General features: G+C 28.4%; 1 protein-coding gene across 7 annotated transcripts in view; it reads right to left on the reverse strand.

Moving 5' to 3' along the window:
• LOC132950291 (protein Gawky) overlaps nucleotides 1-18,083 on the reverse strand; it is a 33,949-nt gene that overhangs the window by 9,461 nt on the left and 6,405 nt on the right. The window contains exons 1-22 of one of the 7 annotated variants that reach the window (XM_061021670.1): nucleotides 17,479-17,953; nucleotides 13,867-13,968; nucleotides 11,006-11,041; nucleotides 10,361-10,439; nucleotides 10,070-10,290; nucleotides 9,359-9,863; nucleotides 8,807-9,303; nucleotides 8,356-8,711; nucleotides 8,051-8,253; nucleotides 4,746-4,922; nucleotides 3,979-4,186; nucleotides 3,712-3,919; nucleotides 3,570-3,644; nucleotides 3,287-3,508; nucleotides 3,113-3,217; nucleotides 2,733-3,023; nucleotides 2,493-2,672; nucleotides 2,237-2,415; nucleotides 1,665-1,830; nucleotides 923-1,167; nucleotides 585-840; nucleotides 202-321 (exon numbers count right to left, since the gene is read on the reverse strand). In XM_061021670.1, the coding sequence (XP_060877653.1) occupies nucleotides 202-321; nucleotides 585-840; nucleotides 923-1,167; nucleotides 1,665-1,830; nucleotides 2,237-2,415; nucleotides 2,493-2,672; nucleotides 2,733-3,023; nucleotides 3,113-3,217; nucleotides 3,287-3,508; nucleotides 3,570-3,644; nucleotides 3,712-3,919; nucleotides 3,979-4,186; nucleotides 4,746-4,922; nucleotides 8,051-8,253; nucleotides 8,356-8,711; nucleotides 8,807-9,303; nucleotides 9,359-9,863; nucleotides 10,070-10,290; nucleotides 10,361-10,439; nucleotides 11,006-11,041; nucleotides 13,867-13,920 (4,383 nt within the window). In that variant the 5' untranslated portion in view covers nucleotides 13,921-13,968; nucleotides 17,479-17,953. Of the gene's footprint in view, nucleotides 1-201; nucleotides 322-584; nucleotides 841-922; nucleotides 1,168-1,664; nucleotides 1,831-2,236; nucleotides 2,416-2,492; nucleotides 2,673-2,732; nucleotides 3,024-3,112; nucleotides 3,218-3,286; nucleotides 3,509-3,569; nucleotides 3,645-3,711; nucleotides 3,920-3,978; nucleotides 4,187-4,745; nucleotides 4,923-8,050; nucleotides 8,254-8,355; nucleotides 8,712-8,806; nucleotides 9,304-9,358; nucleotides 9,864-10,069; nucleotides 10,291-10,360; nucleotides 10,440-11,005; nucleotides 11,042-13,866; nucleotides 13,969-17,478; nucleotides 17,954-18,083 lie in introns of those variants that run through there. The other 6 variants (XM_061021669.1, XM_061021671.1, XM_061021672.1 and 3 more) reach the window with 6 other exon arrangements.

The following is an 18,083-nucleotide window of genomic DNA, read 5'->3' on the forward strand; positions in this document are numbered from 1 at the left end:
TGAAACATATAATTAATATAAAACATTAATTACATTTTAAGTATTTTTTATTTATTGAATTATTTTCTACTCAGAATCATCTACTACGAGATAGACTTTGTCTTTAGAAACTTAATAATTACACCTAAATCCAAAATGTTGGTGAAGAAATTAACTTTAACTCATAATATATGTACTGAAATAATATAAAAAAACACTGACCTTGCTAGCTTCTTCTCTAGTTGAGTATTTGGCTAATGCTATTCCATGATTTAGGTACATATGAAAATTCAACAATGGTCCATGTTGAATGCACAGAGTTTTTAATGTTGATCCATCAATCTATTAAATAAATATTAACATTACAATTATTAAAGAAATCACTTAAATATTTGATATTTGATCAACATATAGTTTTGAGTTGAGTTACTGAGTAGTGTTTAAATATTAAATAAACATAATGTATATTACTTAAATATGTGTTAGATCAAATATACAAATTAACTATTAAAAAAAAAAAATTATCATCTAGTATTTAACATTTACTAGAACCATTTTTATAGAATATAAGGATAATTATTAATTATTGTTATTATTTTAATTACTTGTTGTGTTAAATTCCTTAGCAATAGCCATGTACTAGCTACATTATTAGATGAGGATTGCCACGATGAAGTATTATTGGAAGGCCAACGAGGCCAACCATTATTAGGAGTATTTCCTGCTTTAGCAGAGCCTCCATTCAGACCAGGTGGTGGTCCACGAGACTTACCACTAGATCCTAAAACACCACCCCAAAGGTCATTTCCAGGATTACTATCAGCCCAATTGTTTTTTGGTCCATTCACTTTTCCTAGTGGACTAAAAGAAAAAAATTTTTTATTTTTAAATTTATATTATATAAGGAAAATTAATTAAATATTAAGTTTAAAAGTTTTCTTACCTAGTAAATGATGATTGTGTAGATGAAGGAGGTGGATTAAAACTCCAAGTTGAAGATGAAAGAGACAAAGGTGTTAATGGCATATCAACTGTTGATTGAGAATTAGTTGGTGAAGTCTTTCCACCACTGTTGAACAAGTCTGAATTATTTGAGTCTTTAATTGTAGCTGCTAATGATAGTGGACTACGCACTACTGAACCAGGGGTAATAGTAGGGTCATCTTCAATATTTTTCATTTGATTGCCCTAAAATATACATAAGATTTAATCAATTCAATTTTTAAAAACAAACAGGTATGAAATGAATTTTCAAAATAATTTGCATTTTGTGCTATTTATTGACAATTTTTATTGATATTTTATAAAATTGTTTTTGAAATAAAAGAGCTTAACATTTACAGTAGGATAAAACATACAATTTTAAAAAGGACGAACATCCATATTTGCTGTCTTCATAACTGTCATATGCAGTCTTATTATTCAAGTGCAAATTTATATTTAGCGGTTCACATTCGATTCAGTTAGTTTTAAAATAGAGTGAACTAAGGCACTATGAAACTAAGATCATAGTAATAAAATATAATAGGTCAATCCACTTAAATATTAAAATTAAGGAAACTAAAAAGAAAAACGGCTTAATATAAATGACTTATGTTAATCGCTACAAAAACAGAGACATTAGGTCTTAGATAGTTGATTTTTTTTAATCAAAAATCTAAAATATAATAATATTCAATATTCACCTTCCACGGTTTTCCTGGTTCAAATTCTGGCACAAGATCAGTAGTAAACGCAGATGACGTAGAATTAGACTGAGAGTTTGATCCATTGTTTGGCCAAATATCTTTATTGTCTTCAGCATTGTCTGGCCATCCACTATCAGAACGAGCACCAACATTAGTCCAAGTACTAAAGTTATTTGGTAAATGAAAAAAAAAAGAATTACTAAATACTTGTTTATTAAATAAAGTAAAAGGTATAAATTTACTTTTTAGATTTATAACGAATGGAGGAAAATTCTGAACAGTTTTTATACAGTAAAATACAAAGTATTTATGAACTTTATGTTATATGCGAACTTTTTAAATATTATAATAAATTTAACACAATTTGTCAATTGTTTGATTGAAAATATTAATTCTTAATGATAATAAACAAGATTTTTCTGAAATTGGAAAAAATGAATTTCTGAAACTTTTTGGGAATTTTAGAATTCAAATTATGCTTGAACAAATTTACAAATCACTTATTTATCATAAATATCTGATAGCATCATATATTCATATACAACACATTTATAAAACATCAAATTTACCCATCTCCTTGGCTGAGTAATGAATTGAATGTGGGAGAAGTATTTCCAGGAGTAGATTTAGAATTGGCTCCTGGTGCTCTGCTAAAGTCATTGCCCATTCCTAAGTCATCTTTATCTAGATTAGGTAACTTCCATTGGTTTAATCTTGATTGTTGACTTGTTTGGAATCCTTGTCCACTCTACAAAGTAATATTAAATAAGACAAGTAAGTAAAGATAAAATAAATTGTTGGAAGAATAACAAAATGCAGTCTTACCATTTGAGAATCTTTATTCATCGCCAAATCAGAAAAACCTGACTGCAAAAGTGTTAACGGATCATTCTTGAAGAAATCGCCAACCTGCCCACCCATTATACCAGATAGACCAGAAAAGTTGGACTGATTTTGGTGGGCTTGTGCTTTCATATGCATGGCTTGATTGTTAGCAATTTGATTCTATAATTATATGATTTTAATTAACATCAGTGATCCAATGAGTTATTAAAAACAAATTACTTGTAGTGATGCTATTTGTTGCCGGGCCTTATTGATAGCTATTGCAGCTGTCACCATGGCTGAGCCAGATTTGGGATTATTAGCAACGGCTGCTTGTATTTGAACATTTTGTTGCAAAATTTTGATCTGTTGCAATAACTGATTAAGCATAATTAATGTCTGTGGTGCCAATGGCTGATTTAGTATTTGATGATTTAAATATCCAGCCTGCACAGCCATTTGAATTTGTTGCACTAGCATTCTTAACTGTTGTGCAGTAGGTTGATTTTGCATTTGCCTTGAACCACCACCCTACACATTATAAAATAATAGAAAATGAATTGAATAAAAATTGTCAGTTATAATGAGTTAACTTTAAACAGCTATATTTATAACTATACCTGAGAATATTGTTGTTGCATTGTATTTTGTTGTGCAGGTGGCTGCTGTTGGGCTAATATTTTCTGAAGCATGGCTTGTTGTTGTTGGTTAGAGTTATTTCCAATCTTAAATTAAAAATTAGTTGAGTGATAAATACATAACATTAAAATGTTCATAAATTCTAATTAACTTACAGATGGCACAGCAAAAGGAAGTTGTTGTGAATTGAATCTTTGTTGATTAATATTAGATCGATCAAATGGATTTTGATCATCTGGGTGTTGACCACGACCACTATGTGAATTCCATGAATCTAAACCTCCTCCTCCACCAGGACCTCTAGTAGACATCAAGAACTCTAATGCTTCTTCCATACTAATATTATAAGAACGTGTAACTGATTCAACATCCTCTTTCTAAAATTTTTTTTTTATTTATTAAAAATGTCAATAAATGAATATTAATAAAACTATGTACCTTGACTCCCATTTCTGCAAGAATTCTGTATGATTTACTTTGCCATATATAGTCTTTATTTTGATTCTTTTGTCCCTAAATAATTTAAGATATAAAAATGTGTTAACAAACTGAAACTTAAGTAAAGCATTAAGACACATACAATATTCTTCTGTCCCCAAGAACTTTGATCCATATCATTGTTACCACAGTCACCCCATGCATTTTTTGATTTAGGACCGGGTCCCCACTCAGAATTAGGCCAAGGACCACCAGCATTTCCAGTCAAACCCATTTTATCGTCACCCCAAGGACCAGCAACATTCAAATCATGTTGACTTCCTCCACCAACATCGCCCCATGTTCCATTTCTAAAAATAATAAGTATTTTATAAGTTGTGTTATTTTAAAATAATATGATTGAAGTTACCTTGGATTTCCAGGCCATAATTGTTGTTGATCAACCATTTTACTAGTAGGTGGCATACCTGTCCTATTTGGAGGAACGCCTGGAGGGCATTGGTTACCCATGTTACCAGAACCATTATTATTTCGACCAGCTGCAGCAGCTACTGCAGCAGCCATATCACCTTTGCCCCAATGTTTACTCATATTGTGTTGAGTGCTCAGTAAACCACCTAAAAATAAACAATTATTAATAATTTTATTCATTTCGAAATAGTAAAATATGTTATATTTAATAAATCAAAAATTAAAAAATTACAGATTTAAAGAAATATTTCAATTTCAATTTTTAATTTTATATTCTAAAAAAACTACTTCACTCAATGTGATTATTAGCCACAAATATTTCCCAATTATAATAATATAGGCATAGCAATTCTTTTCAATACAATTGTGTTTATAGTTAAAAAAATATATTTTCTTTAAACTTATACAATTTACTATTTGTATGTAAATAATAAATATATATATATATATATATATATGAAATTACAAAAGGAAGAAAAGATAGAAAAGATAGCAGTATCTCAATCAGAATAATTAATAATATTATGTGCATTATAGTTTATACAAATAAATCTTCAAACCTTCTTTTTTTTGGCACATGTAAAGATATAACTACATAACTATTCTCTGTACTACAGAAATAGGGGAATTAACCTTAACATTTAAAACAAATAATGATAGATTAAAATATATCAAACTAAACACTAAAAGGTTTGGTTGTCTTACCGCCAGGCACATTGGGCCTAGTTTGAGAATTTCCCCATAAAGATGTGCCATCATCATAATTTAATAAATTGCGCCTGTGATCTGTGGGCGATGGTTCTTCCCATCCATTTCCTTTGTTGTTGTTATTCATAGGAATTAAATCTTTGGGTGGTGGTGGTCCTGACCACTGATTAATTACTGAAAACAGCATAAAGAACTTTTTGCTTCAATTCATAAAGAATCTATTTACAACCATGTGTATGAGAAATATTTCAATTAGTTATCCACCAGTGACAATATTCAAGCGTTAAATAAAAATTAAGCCAATAAAGATTTAAAAAAATTAAATATTCATTAGATTTTAGGTTGTTTTGTTTTTTTTATACATAAAATGTTTTTATAATTATTGAAACAAATAATAAATTAATAAAAATCAATGAGAAAACGTATGATCTCATTTTATAATTAATACTATTTTCATGAAAAAAAATAGTATTATTAACACATGAATTTAAATAACTTTTGAATATAAATTTTAAAACAAAATATTCTAAATGATGAATTCATTTAAATAATCGAAATGTTATTTTAATAGTAGGTATATGGTACTAAAAAATAAATTAAGAAAAAGATTGTAAGTTCTTGTACTTGACAAAATTAACATCTTAAAGGTACAAGTTTTTAACACAATAATATATAATTAATAAAAAAAAAATATTTTCAATTTAATTACTTGTATAAAACAGTCATTATATAATACCTAAAATATATAAATAATAAAATTATTCAACTTAACCACCACCTTCATTCATTTGATAGTCAATTAATACAGCTGAGTTCTTTAAATCAAGTTATAAATATATTAGTTTATAACAAAATACAAGTCTGGTAACCAATTATTTATGAATCTAAACGTGAATTTTAATTTATATACAATTCTAAAGGAAAACCCTCTAATCTAAAAAATATAGAAACCAGAATGTATACTAAGATAAGGCTTGAAGATTTATAATTATTTTACATTGAGTTTTGGTAAACCATGTATCAACATCAATAATATAACTAATAAAACACTAAATACATATTTATAGTTTAACATGTACAAGACTAACACTTAAGTGCACACATACAGATTTAACAATATTAATAGTTTATATTATATTTAATCCATTTTTTTTAAATTTAAATTTTACCAGTTATATATGATTAAAAAAATGTCTTATATACCAAAATTTAAAATATTTTATATTTGTAGATTCAGAAAATATTTAACAAAAAACTGCTGTAAAATAGAATAGAATAATTTGTCTTCATTAAGTAATATTATTATCAATTTAACTGTAACTTGTATAACATGTTAATCTAACCTATATAGTAAAGGTAAAATACTAAAATGATTTACTTTTATAAACAATAGAATTATACACTCTGCATTAAATGTATCAGAATTTAATGAAAAATAATTAAAATATTATGCTCAAGGTAAATAAATATTTTGAAATCTTTAGTATAATTTACAAAAGAGATCAAAATTATTTAATCAAACCTAAGTAGTTATTAAATATTACATACTAGGCTTCTTCAACAATATATTTTTAATGTTAAACATATTATACAAATTTATTGGCGATAAAATCAGTTGGTTTCCACTAACCCGAATATAATAAAATAGCTAATTTAGATTACAATATATTACGATTATCGATAGCTAAATTTCCAAAAAAAGTTTGCAATATTGAATCGAAATATTGTTATTGTCAAAGAAGCCTGTTACATACATTACCAAGTGGTTTTTAATTGTATACATTTTTGTTTAAATATTCACATTTAAAATAATTTAATGAAGTATAAGAAATGACTTTTAAATTATGTGTTTATAAATATGTTGATAAATAAAAAGTTATATATCGCATATATACACTAAGTGTTGCGTGGATCACTATAATGAAGGTGTTAAATTGGAATTCAAAGATAGAAATCATTGAATATGTAAAACAATTCTGAACGAAAACGTCTGTCAGTCTATGATATGATTGCTTTTAAAGTAATTTATTCCAAAAACATTGAATTTGAAAATTTCAACTTCACTCATAAAAAATTATCAAGAATTCTTAACTTTATTTTTTTATTATTTACATTAATAACAACTTATGTAATCAATTTTAAAGTTTTAGACCAAGCAAAAAAGAATTGACAATTTCTTATGCCTATAATAGCTCAAAAAGAAAATGGTTTTATAAACATTTAATGACTTAAAATGTCTACTTTATCCGTTTTTTCTTATTATTTTTTGTTTTTCCTAAAGTTTTTGATAACAACTGACAATATTTTACGTAAGATAAACAGCCCAACCTTCCCTGAAAGTTATAACTAGATTTACTGAGCTACCAAAAAAGATTTCCACATACCATTTTAATATTTCCCAACTATGGTAAAAATATTTTCAGGAAAACAATATAGTTGTCAATATATTTGAAAAAATTGCGTAAATAATAAGGAAATATTTTATTTATATTTTTTGGCCAAGAAGTTCACATTTGAAAAATATTTTGTAAAAAACATTAACAAAACATTTTAATCAAAAAACATTTTTGTGCAACTAAATGGTCCAATATTTTGATATCATGAGAATAAAATATTTATACAATATTATTAGTCAAATATTCATTATTCAAGCACTCCAAAATATTCACAAAATCATTTCCCAAATGCTGTGTGGGTTGCAAATTATAAAATTAAATCATTTTTAATGCCCCAAAAGGGGATGACAGATACAAACAAAAAATTATAAAATCAATACAATCATGCTCCGTTCAGAAACTAAAATTAATAACTTTAAAAAAATATTTATTCAATTATTATGAATTAACAAAGGTAGAATAATTACATATGAATATTTGATATACATAAAGTCAAACACTTTACATTTTTTTAAATGACCTAAATATTTTTGATAAGAATAATATATACAAAATAATAATACACGAGTAATAACTTAATTTTAGAATTAACTTCATCAGTTTTTTGTTAACAGAACGGAACATTTAAATAATATATTTGACCATCATATCACTCAGTGAGTAAGTAGATAAGTGTTATCCTTATTAAATTAATACAAACATGTAGTCATAACCCAAAAATTATTATATGTAGTTGAAGCAATAAATTAGTTAAGATTACAAAGCATTAAAACGCAATCATTTTTTTACAGCTTCTTATTAATTCCAAATTTTATTTACTTGACCGAGTATTACTTATTATTATGTTTTGAAATTTGAGTTGTTTAAAATTATCAAATAAAATATTAAAAACAATGATATAACTACCTGGCACAGGTCCTTGTCCAAGTTTTGCACCTGGTGTGGCTATAACTGAAGGTGGTGGTCCAACTGATGGAGGTTGAACATGATGCTGCATGTGATGTGGTGGTGGTCCACCCCACATAGGTTCCATACCAGCACCACCACCAGATAAAGTACCATTTAAACGACCACTTATACCACCACGAGCATCACTACCAATTCCTCTGCTATTAACAAATAAATAAAAACGTTAGATTAAATTATACTATTTTAACAGTAATTTTTCAATTTTAAGTTTTTTCAACTAAAATATTTGCACACAAAATTACCTATGGTCTACAATTCCGTTCGGTAAGATATCACGACGATGAGGACCCTGATCAATAGATCCTGGTGGCCGATTGAGATCATTCCATGCAGTGTTGCCAGAATTCCAGGATTGACCTTCGGGTCCAATGTCTTTCTTAGGGGGCCCACCCCACATTGGACCACCAGGTCCTTGTGGAGGCGGTTGTCCTTGACCCCACTGATTGCTCATAGTAGTAGTTGGATTTATGCCCCAGTTACCAGTATTTGCCTCTGTTCCACTTACACTACTAACATCATCATCTTCACCCCAAGTACCACCAATATTGGATGCTGGAGTATGTCCCCAAGGGGTTTTAGATGTATTTTGTACTGGAATCTATGAATAATAAAAAAAACAATGTATAGATTAATAATTTTAATTTAAAAATAATAAAAGGTGTTTAATTCTTAACCAAAATTATAATAAATTACTTGTATTGGAGGTTGTCCACCATTTCGTAAAGTTGCTTCCCACAAATCTGTACCATTATTGACTTTGCTCCATCCAGGACCACCAGTTAATCCAGTTAATGGTCCGTCCTTGGTATTAGGTTCTGGACTATGTGGAACATCCCATTGACTGTCTTGATTAACGTGTTGGCCACCCCATCCATCTTGAGCATATAAAGCTTCTCGCATTGTATTTATTTGTTCCAATTGTTGTTTAGTTGAAGAGTTAACAGCTCCATTCCCACCATTTGTTGGAGGTGAATTACTAGATTGAGGATTAGAAACTGCACCAGAAGTAGTGCTAGCTGTTGTAGTTGTTGATGATGAATTACCAGTAACCTGAGGTACTGAAGAGGCAGGTAGATTTTTTCCAGCTGCCTGAGCCCATGATGTAGTATTTTGTTGATTAGTGGTCTGTGATGTAGATATAGTACCATTGCCGCTTGATGATCCAGGGTTTGAACTTTGTCCTTTATTACCTAATAATAAATTATATTATTAATATAAGCACATACAAATAATAATCCAGTATACCTATGTTAGATGTTTGACTAGTATTATTTGAGCTGGTACTAGAGGACTGTGGGCTTTGTTGCCAAGGGCCATTAGAGACAGCATTTGGTGGAGATTGACCATCAACAAGTGGACTTGTATTCCAGTTTGAAGTACCAGTGACAGATGCAGGTACTGCTGTAGTGCCTGGATTTCCCCAACCAGCTGTAGCTGTGCCGTTACCAGATGCTAGAGTTGTTTCACCACCTCCCAACAAACGACATATAGTGGAAATACCCCAATTTCGTTTGTACTGTGCGATCGGATCAACATAAAGTTTGTTAAATGGAATGGTTTTGTACATTGCGCTTTGATCATCACTGTCATTATCACTTGTTGAACAATTAGACTTAACCCTAAAACTAATAGTAGTAGTAACATCTTTAATGTGAGCACCAGAGTAGCAAGCCAGCAAGGTTCGTCTTCCAGTTCTCCCCCTTGTAGAACTATCAACGTCACTGGCAGTTACCATCGTACCATACAAATCCTATAACAAATAACAAAATATATTGTCAATTTATTCTTAGAAAATAATTTCATAAATAGATTAGTTTATAAAAATAATAATAAAATATAATATTATATTAGGTTACATTAAATCTAAATAATGTAAAATCAGTAATATGTTCATAAATGAGATAATATTATTATTTAGCTGTATACTCAGTTCAAATACAAAGAACACAATCCTACCTGTGTTTGTTGATGGGACGGAGGATCTCTAGTAAATCTAAATGTTGAGCTGGATATCACAGACCAATTTAGGGGGATGGTGGGCAAATGCAATACAAGCGATGGTGATGATTGTCGGGAATGGCAGAGGGAGCCAGCTCCTCCTCCAACTACCACCCCGTTAATCTTATTTCTTGCTGTTTCAGCAAAGTGATCAGCCTTATCAATGACATTACACCATTCTAGTAGTTAAAAAAATATATATAATTGTTAGAAGTCACACTAAAGAATTGATAATATTATTTTATTTACCTGTACTTAAAGACAAGGCTTTACCACAACTTAAGTTGGATGGTAAGGTAACAGTTGTGGCACACACAATATTATCATCCTAAAATAACAGAAATTTCAATAAATATACTTATAATAAAATATACCAAACAAAGGTAAGGTAAAAAATAAATTGTTGTCAGAAATTTAAAAATAATAACCCACATAATATTTATACATAATAATTTAATGTTTTGAAATATTAAAATTAATTTTGAGTTTAAATTTATATTCATTTTCTGAAGCACAATACTTCTAATTGTATTACAAATTAAAATTAAATTCAGTTAAATAATATGAAACATTATAGAAGTTTTATATTAAATAATAAATATAAATAATTATCTAAATACAATATAACATCATATAAGACATAAAATAAATAAAGTGTTAAACAAGTTGTTGGTATATTAAATTATTAAGATTATGCAGGAAATATATAACATAAAAATGAACACATACTAATTCGGTATAAAATAAGAATGAATAATAATAAAATATAATATATATTTTAAGTATCCCCTTTAATTAAATATTTTAAATAAATTAAAACCACCATAAATATAATTTGTTAATGTAAACTATCTTAAAAGTGTATAACATTTATTTTATATAGTTAGTAATTACCATCAAGCTCTTATTTCTGTTTGTCTTTAATTCCTCCTAAAAATAAAAAAACTTATTTTATTAATTTTAGAATATTGTAACTAACCACGAAAAATATTTTTGAATTTTACTTTGTTATATACTTATATATATTATTATTTGTGTTTAAGCAAAGTGAATAATAGTGTTCATATGCATAATATAAATTGCCAAAAAAATCCAGATCAGCTAATATAAATGGGCTTACATTTTTATAATATTCCAGGAGATATTCGTATACAAATTTATTTTTCACCATATACCTCTGGTTCGTAAATTATCTTTCTGAACTCTTACAAGTTCAGCTTAGTAAAAAAACATGGGAGTCACTCTGCTGTATAATAGGTTTTAAATGTCTTTATTTAGTAGGCCAATGGTCAATATACAGTACTCTAAACTCTAATGGATGAGTTAAATTTTAATTAAATGAAACATTTTAGACTAATTTCTAATTTATTTATATTACAGTAAAACCTCATAATAAATGATTCATCAACAAATGCAGTTTGGTAGTTATCTGAATTGAAAAAAAGAATAGTTCTTAATTTTTACAATACCATACCTTTTCTTTATAATTTACCTATTTGTTATTTGTATGAATATTTATAAATGTTTTTTTTTTTTTTTTATTGAACAAAACATAATATTCACAATCTGTATTTACAAGTTATACAATAAGTAAATGTGATGGAAATTGATTTACAGGAGGGGGAAGTTGCCCATTGGCGACACCCCGTGGGAAGCGATTTAAGGAGAGAGTAGGTCCCTACACCAGTTCCTTTTCAGGCGCCTGGGTGGATTACCTGGAATTTGATTGGATGATAGTTGGGTGATTATAGGATTAGAGTGAGTACTGAATGTTTTGTGTGTTTTTTTGTAGGTGATTTTGGCAAGGTTGTTTAAGGTTGGATGTCTTTATGGAGTGATTCATTGGTAATATACCAAGGGGCACCAGATATTAGACGTAGACAAATGGACTGAAATGCCTGAATTGTTCTAGTATTTGAGGGTTTGGCTGACCCCCAAAGTTGTATGCCATAGTACCACATGGGTCTTAGAAAAGCCATGTATATTGTTCTTTTGGTTTTTAATGAGAGCTTTGAGCAGAGTAGGGGCCTGAGAAGGTGGAGTCTTGAATTGAGAGCTTTACGCTTGTTTTTTAAGTGTGGACCCATGTAAGGCGTTTGTCAAGAATTAAACCCAAATAATTAGTTTGTGTGGAAGATGGAATTTGTGCATTGCCGATAAAGGTTGCGGGACATTCTAGGGATCGAAGTGTGAAAGTAATTTGAGAGGATTTTGATGGGTTACTTGGATTTTCCAGTCGTGAAACCAGGTGTTTAGCACAGTTAGGTGGTATTGGATTTTTTGGGCAGCTTGGATGGGATCATTGTCAGTAGCAAGGATAGCAGTGTCATCCGCGAACGTACCAAATAGTGTGTTTTCGTTTAGAGGTAGGTCGCTGGTGAAGACATTGAATAGGAAGGGAGCTATGTCACTGCCTTGAGGAACACCAGCAGTTGCTATTTGAGAGTTGGATAAGGCGCCGTTAATTTTTGTGACAAATGTTCGTTGGTTTAGATAAGATTTAATTGGTAGGTAGTACGGAGCAGGCAAGAAGGATTTTAATTTAAAGAGTAGGCCAGGGTGCCAAACTCGGTCAAAAGCCGGTGCGATATCTAGAAAAATACCAATGCAGATTGTTTTGCTCTCGAATGCTGATGAGATTTGATCGACGACTCGATGCAGTTGGTGGATTGTGGAGTGTTTAGATTTGAAGCCGAATTGGAAATCAGGTATAATTTTATTATCTGCGGCAATTTTTGTAATTCTTTTTAGTAGTATTTTTTCAAATAGTTTTCCTACGATAGACAGAAGGCTTGTAGGACATTTATAAATGTTATTTGTTTCTTATTTAAAATGTTTACAAAAAATAAATGGTCTTTATTAGGTATATTGTACCAACTTGGCTTAATACTATAAATTTAATCTATACTTCAAGTGATTAATACTTGATTATTCAAAGTTGTTGGTTCTTATGTCATAAACAGATGGTATATTGATACAATTAGGGGCATAATAATAAAATACAGGATAGTTTAGGCATATTATCTAAAACGTTTTCTTTGCTATGACATATACATTTTATCATTTTTGTATAAATTAATGCTATTAAGAAAATTTATAATTAATACCATGCACATACTTAACAAAAGTTTTAAATAAGCATATATTAAGTAATATTTCCCTTTCAATGTTAATATTCTTGCAAATAAATTTAATTTAAAACAATTGTATCTTAATCTACAAATTCTGTGTCATATAATTTTTAAATCACTCAGTAACAGCTAGCGATTGTATTAATCATGTCCTTTCAACAGGTCATAATAAATGTAAAAAACAAAAATATGAAACCCAATTAACTAACTGAAAATCATAAAAAAATGTAATCTAATTATTCAAAAATCATTAACACAGAAAATTAAGACAAAAAAGGAATTTATATCTTTACTGATTTCTATAATTACCAACCTATTCAATCAAAAATGTTTTATGAACATTGAAACAAATGATAAATCATTAGTTTTCAGATACTTTACGTATAGGTATATTAAATTTAAAAATATGATGAACCTATGTTACCTAGAGTTAGGTTAGGAAGATATCTAATATTATCTCGAATATTATGAAATACTTGTAAAAGTTGGTAACTTTGTTAATCAAAAAGGTACTTATTATAATATGTAAATCATTAAAAATTGTAATTACAAAAATATGCAGTTATAATAAACATTACTAAATAATTTCACAATTTAGTAAATAAATTTAATAATTTAACTTACCTCTTTTTGTACAGCGCTTGAATCATTTATATCAGATACACATATTATAACCATTAGGCTTACAACTGTTTATTCTTTGGCAAATTGATGCATATACCAAGTCTGAAACATTAAAAAATAAAATAAAATTAACAAATATGCTCTTGGTTAACTACTACCACAGGTGTTTACAGTATAATACTAAACAGAATGATTTAATAAACAGTATGAAAATAGGCATCTGTTTAAACACAGTGGTTGACAACAGTATAATGTTACTGGAAAGAGTAAATTGTTAATTTTATCATCAATATGTAGTAGTAATATATTGTTAATGTTTTATTTAACTTTTAAATTGTTCAATAATTTACCAATTAAAGAAATAAATCAAAATTAAAATTACAACATAATTTAGAAAGTATCTCCAAAGTAGTATCTACTTATATTAAGATTTATATTTTTTTTTTTCTATTATTTAATATTACACACAAAATTAAATAAGGTTGTAAGAAATGGTGTATATTATAGCATCAAACCTTATAAATATGATTACTAATAAGTAAGCATTTAACATGTTATCATCTGGGCTCTTCATCCAAATATACTTATTTTATTGATCACAACAGCCAAGATAGACATAGATGTTGTAATAAAATATTTAAAATATATACCACAAAAAGTGCTAAGCATTCAGTGAGAGAGTTCAAAATTATGATCACAATCAATCATTAAATAAAATTCTCATCATTATGACATTACACACAATTTAAAAAATAACAGTAAGACATAAAAAGAATGATATTAAGTTAACTAAGAGTATTTAGTGAGGGAGTTCAAAAACATTATGATCACAATTTATCATTAAATACATTTCTCATAATTTTAAATTAAACACAGTTTAAATGTCACAATAAAAAAAAAATTACAGTTTACTATGAATATTCAGTGAGAGAGTTCAAAATTATGATCACAATTAATCATTTAATATATTTCTCATCATTAATTAACAATTTTATTTGAGTCATACACTTATAAACTTTTGTATTTTTCAAGATACTTTTAACTGATTTGTGAACTTATTGTTTTAATAGTAATCTGAGCATAATAACTACTCTAGATCCTATAGTCCATAAATGTAATTTAACAAATTATTCAAAATTCAATCTACCTAGGCATTTATAATAATATTAAAGGTTCAGTGAGAGAGTTCAAAATTATGTTCATAATTAATCACTTAATACATTTCTCATCATACATTATACAAAATTTTAATGAAAGTATCACAAATACAAAAAAAACACAGATGATATTATTATGTTTTCCTCGACCAATCAGTGAGAGAGTTCAAAATTATGATCACAATTAATCATTTAATATAGTTCTCATCATTAATTAACAATTGTATTTAGAGTGGGACAAATATTAACTTTTGTATTTTTCAAGATATTTTTTAACCGATTTGTGAACTTAATGTTTTATTATTAACTAATATGACCATAATAACTATTCTAGGTCCATAAATATAATTCAATAAATTCTTCAACATTTAAACTAGGCATTTATAACATTAAAGGTCAGTGAGAGAGTTCAAAAATATGATCATTGTTAATCACTTAGGTAATACATTTCTCATCATTTGATATTAAACAAAATTGTAATAAGTCAAAAATAAATAATAAAAATTCTATTAAGTTTACTATTAACATTCAGTGAGAGAGTTCAAAATTATGATCACAATTAATCATTTAATATATTTCTCATCATTAATTAACAATTTTATTTGAAGTCATACACTTATAAACTTTTGTATTTTTCAAAATATTTTTAACTGATTTGTGAACTTAATGTTTTATTAGTAATCTGAGCATAATAACTGTTCTAGGTCCTATAGTCCATAAATTTAGTGTAACAAATTATTCAAAATTAAATCTACCTAGGCATTTATAATAATATTAAAGGTTCAGTGAGAGAGTTCAAAATTATGTTCATAATTAATCACTTAATACATTTCTCATCATACATTATACAAAATTTTAATAAAAGTATCATAAAGACAAAAAAATACAGATGATATTATTAAGTTTTCTTCAACTAATCAGTGAGAGAGTTCAAAATTATGATCACAATTAATCATTTAATATAGTTCTCATCATTAATTAACAATTGTATTTAGAGTCGGACAAATATTAACTTTTGTATTTTTCAAAATATTTTTAACTAATTTGTGAACTTAATGTTTTATTAGTAATCTGAGCATAATAACTATTCTAGGTCCTATAGTCCATCAATTTAGTGTAACAAATTATTCAAAATTAAATCTACCTAGGCATTTATAATAATATTAAAGGTTCAGTGAGAGAGTTCAAAATTATGATCACAATTAATCATTTAATATATTTCTCATCATTAATTAACAATTGTATTTGGAGTCAAACAAATAAACTTTTGTATTTTTCAAGATATTTTTAACTAATTTGTGAACTTATAGTCCATAAATTTAGTTTAAAAAATTATTCAAAATTCAATCTACCTAGGCATTTATAATAAAAGGTTCAGTGAGAGAGTTCAAAATTATGATCACAATTAATCATTTAATATATTTCTCATCATTAATTAACAATTGTATTTGGAGTCAAACAAATAAACTTTACTACTTTAGTATTTTACTGATTTGTGGGTACGTATAGTTTTATTAATAATTTAAAATATTATTAAGTTCAGTGAGAGAGTTCAAATATAATATGATCATAATCAATCATTAAATATGTTTCACATCATTACACTAAAAAGTTATAATTTTTATGTTATTATATTGTTAAAGTAACAATAATTCAAAAAATTACTACATATTTTGACATTAGTTAAAAATTATATCGCGCCCAGTAAAAGAACTAAACATAATTTATATTTATTTTTTGTTTAATATTCATAATGTGTTCCTCCCCTTTGCGTGGCTTTATCCCCCGACGGTTCAGTCACTAAGTACAGGAATCAGACAGAACATAAAATCAAAAATGCCATAATAATACAAAATTCAATGAAATTAAATACAAAAATATCACAAACTCGCAAGTCGCAATTCGCTGAATAATAAATTATTATTATTATTATTCTAATTTCTCGTCGACTAATCTGAGGCGCACTAACTGGCGCGCTCGACATTATCAAAAATATCAGGTCCGAACACAGTGGTGCCAACATAACGGCGTCTCTACGGCAAATTCGCAATAAAACGACGTCATCACTGCGAAATTTCTTCGCTTGTAAAAAAATAAAATCGATCCGTGGGGTCGATATTTATAAAATATTTTTCTCAAGTGTTCTGGAAAAAATACGAATACTTGCGGTTGGTACGAAAACTGCCGAATGTGAAAAAATTATATACCACGAGCCACGGCGGGACGATTTTTGAAAAAAATCAGTCGGCGATTTCCTTGACCAAAATCTGGTAATTGACAATTGTTTTTTTTTTTTTTTTGCAATTTGAAATCATAAGTATTCAAGTAATATAATACTATATAATGCGAAATTAAAATATTCCGCAACAGACTACGTGACGATATGTTTGAAATAAATCTAAATACTGTAGTTGAGAGAGGAGAAGAAAAATAACAATATTAAATAATAATTTACCTTCAGACTGGTATATCCAATATTCCACAGAGATTAAGATATTTGTCAAACTTACACTAGTAACACAGATGCGTTTTTATTAGAGATTATTCACTTAACACTAACAATTTTGTAACAATATGTGTATTATCATTAAACTATCAATATTAGGTACTTAATAGTTAATATTAATATATATTTAAAACGATTTTTGCGCAATTTTTGTTGATTTTCGTTGAACAAAAACAATAACAATATTATAATGACTTTATTATATTCGTGGGGCGGTGAATAATGTTCGCGTTTTGGTGCGGGACGAACGAAAACACAACGACGGGCGAACGAAAACGCGAACGACGCCGAAAAATACAGTGGCACGACCGTGCGGTGCGCGAGAGGGCATCGTTCTAGTGTCGGCCAATCGCCGCCGATCCGGTTCACCTATTCCGTTCGGCCAATCTTCACTCCCTCGGCCACCGTCGCCGCCACCAAACCCCCACCGCTCCACCACCACCACCACCTTCACCACCGCCACAGTAACGCCGCCGCCACAACCACCTCCTTTTCAGAGACACCGCCGCCGCCGTCACAACTACCGTCGCCCGTTCGCCGCCGCGCCGCGCGAC

Source organism: Metopolophium dirhodum, chromosome 8 (assembly GCF_019925205.1).
Source record: "Metopolophium dirhodum isolate CAU chromosome 8, ASM1992520v1, whole genome shotgun sequence".
Lineage (NCBI taxonomy): Eukaryota > Metazoa > Arthropoda > Insecta > Hemiptera > Aphididae > Metopolophium > Metopolophium dirhodum.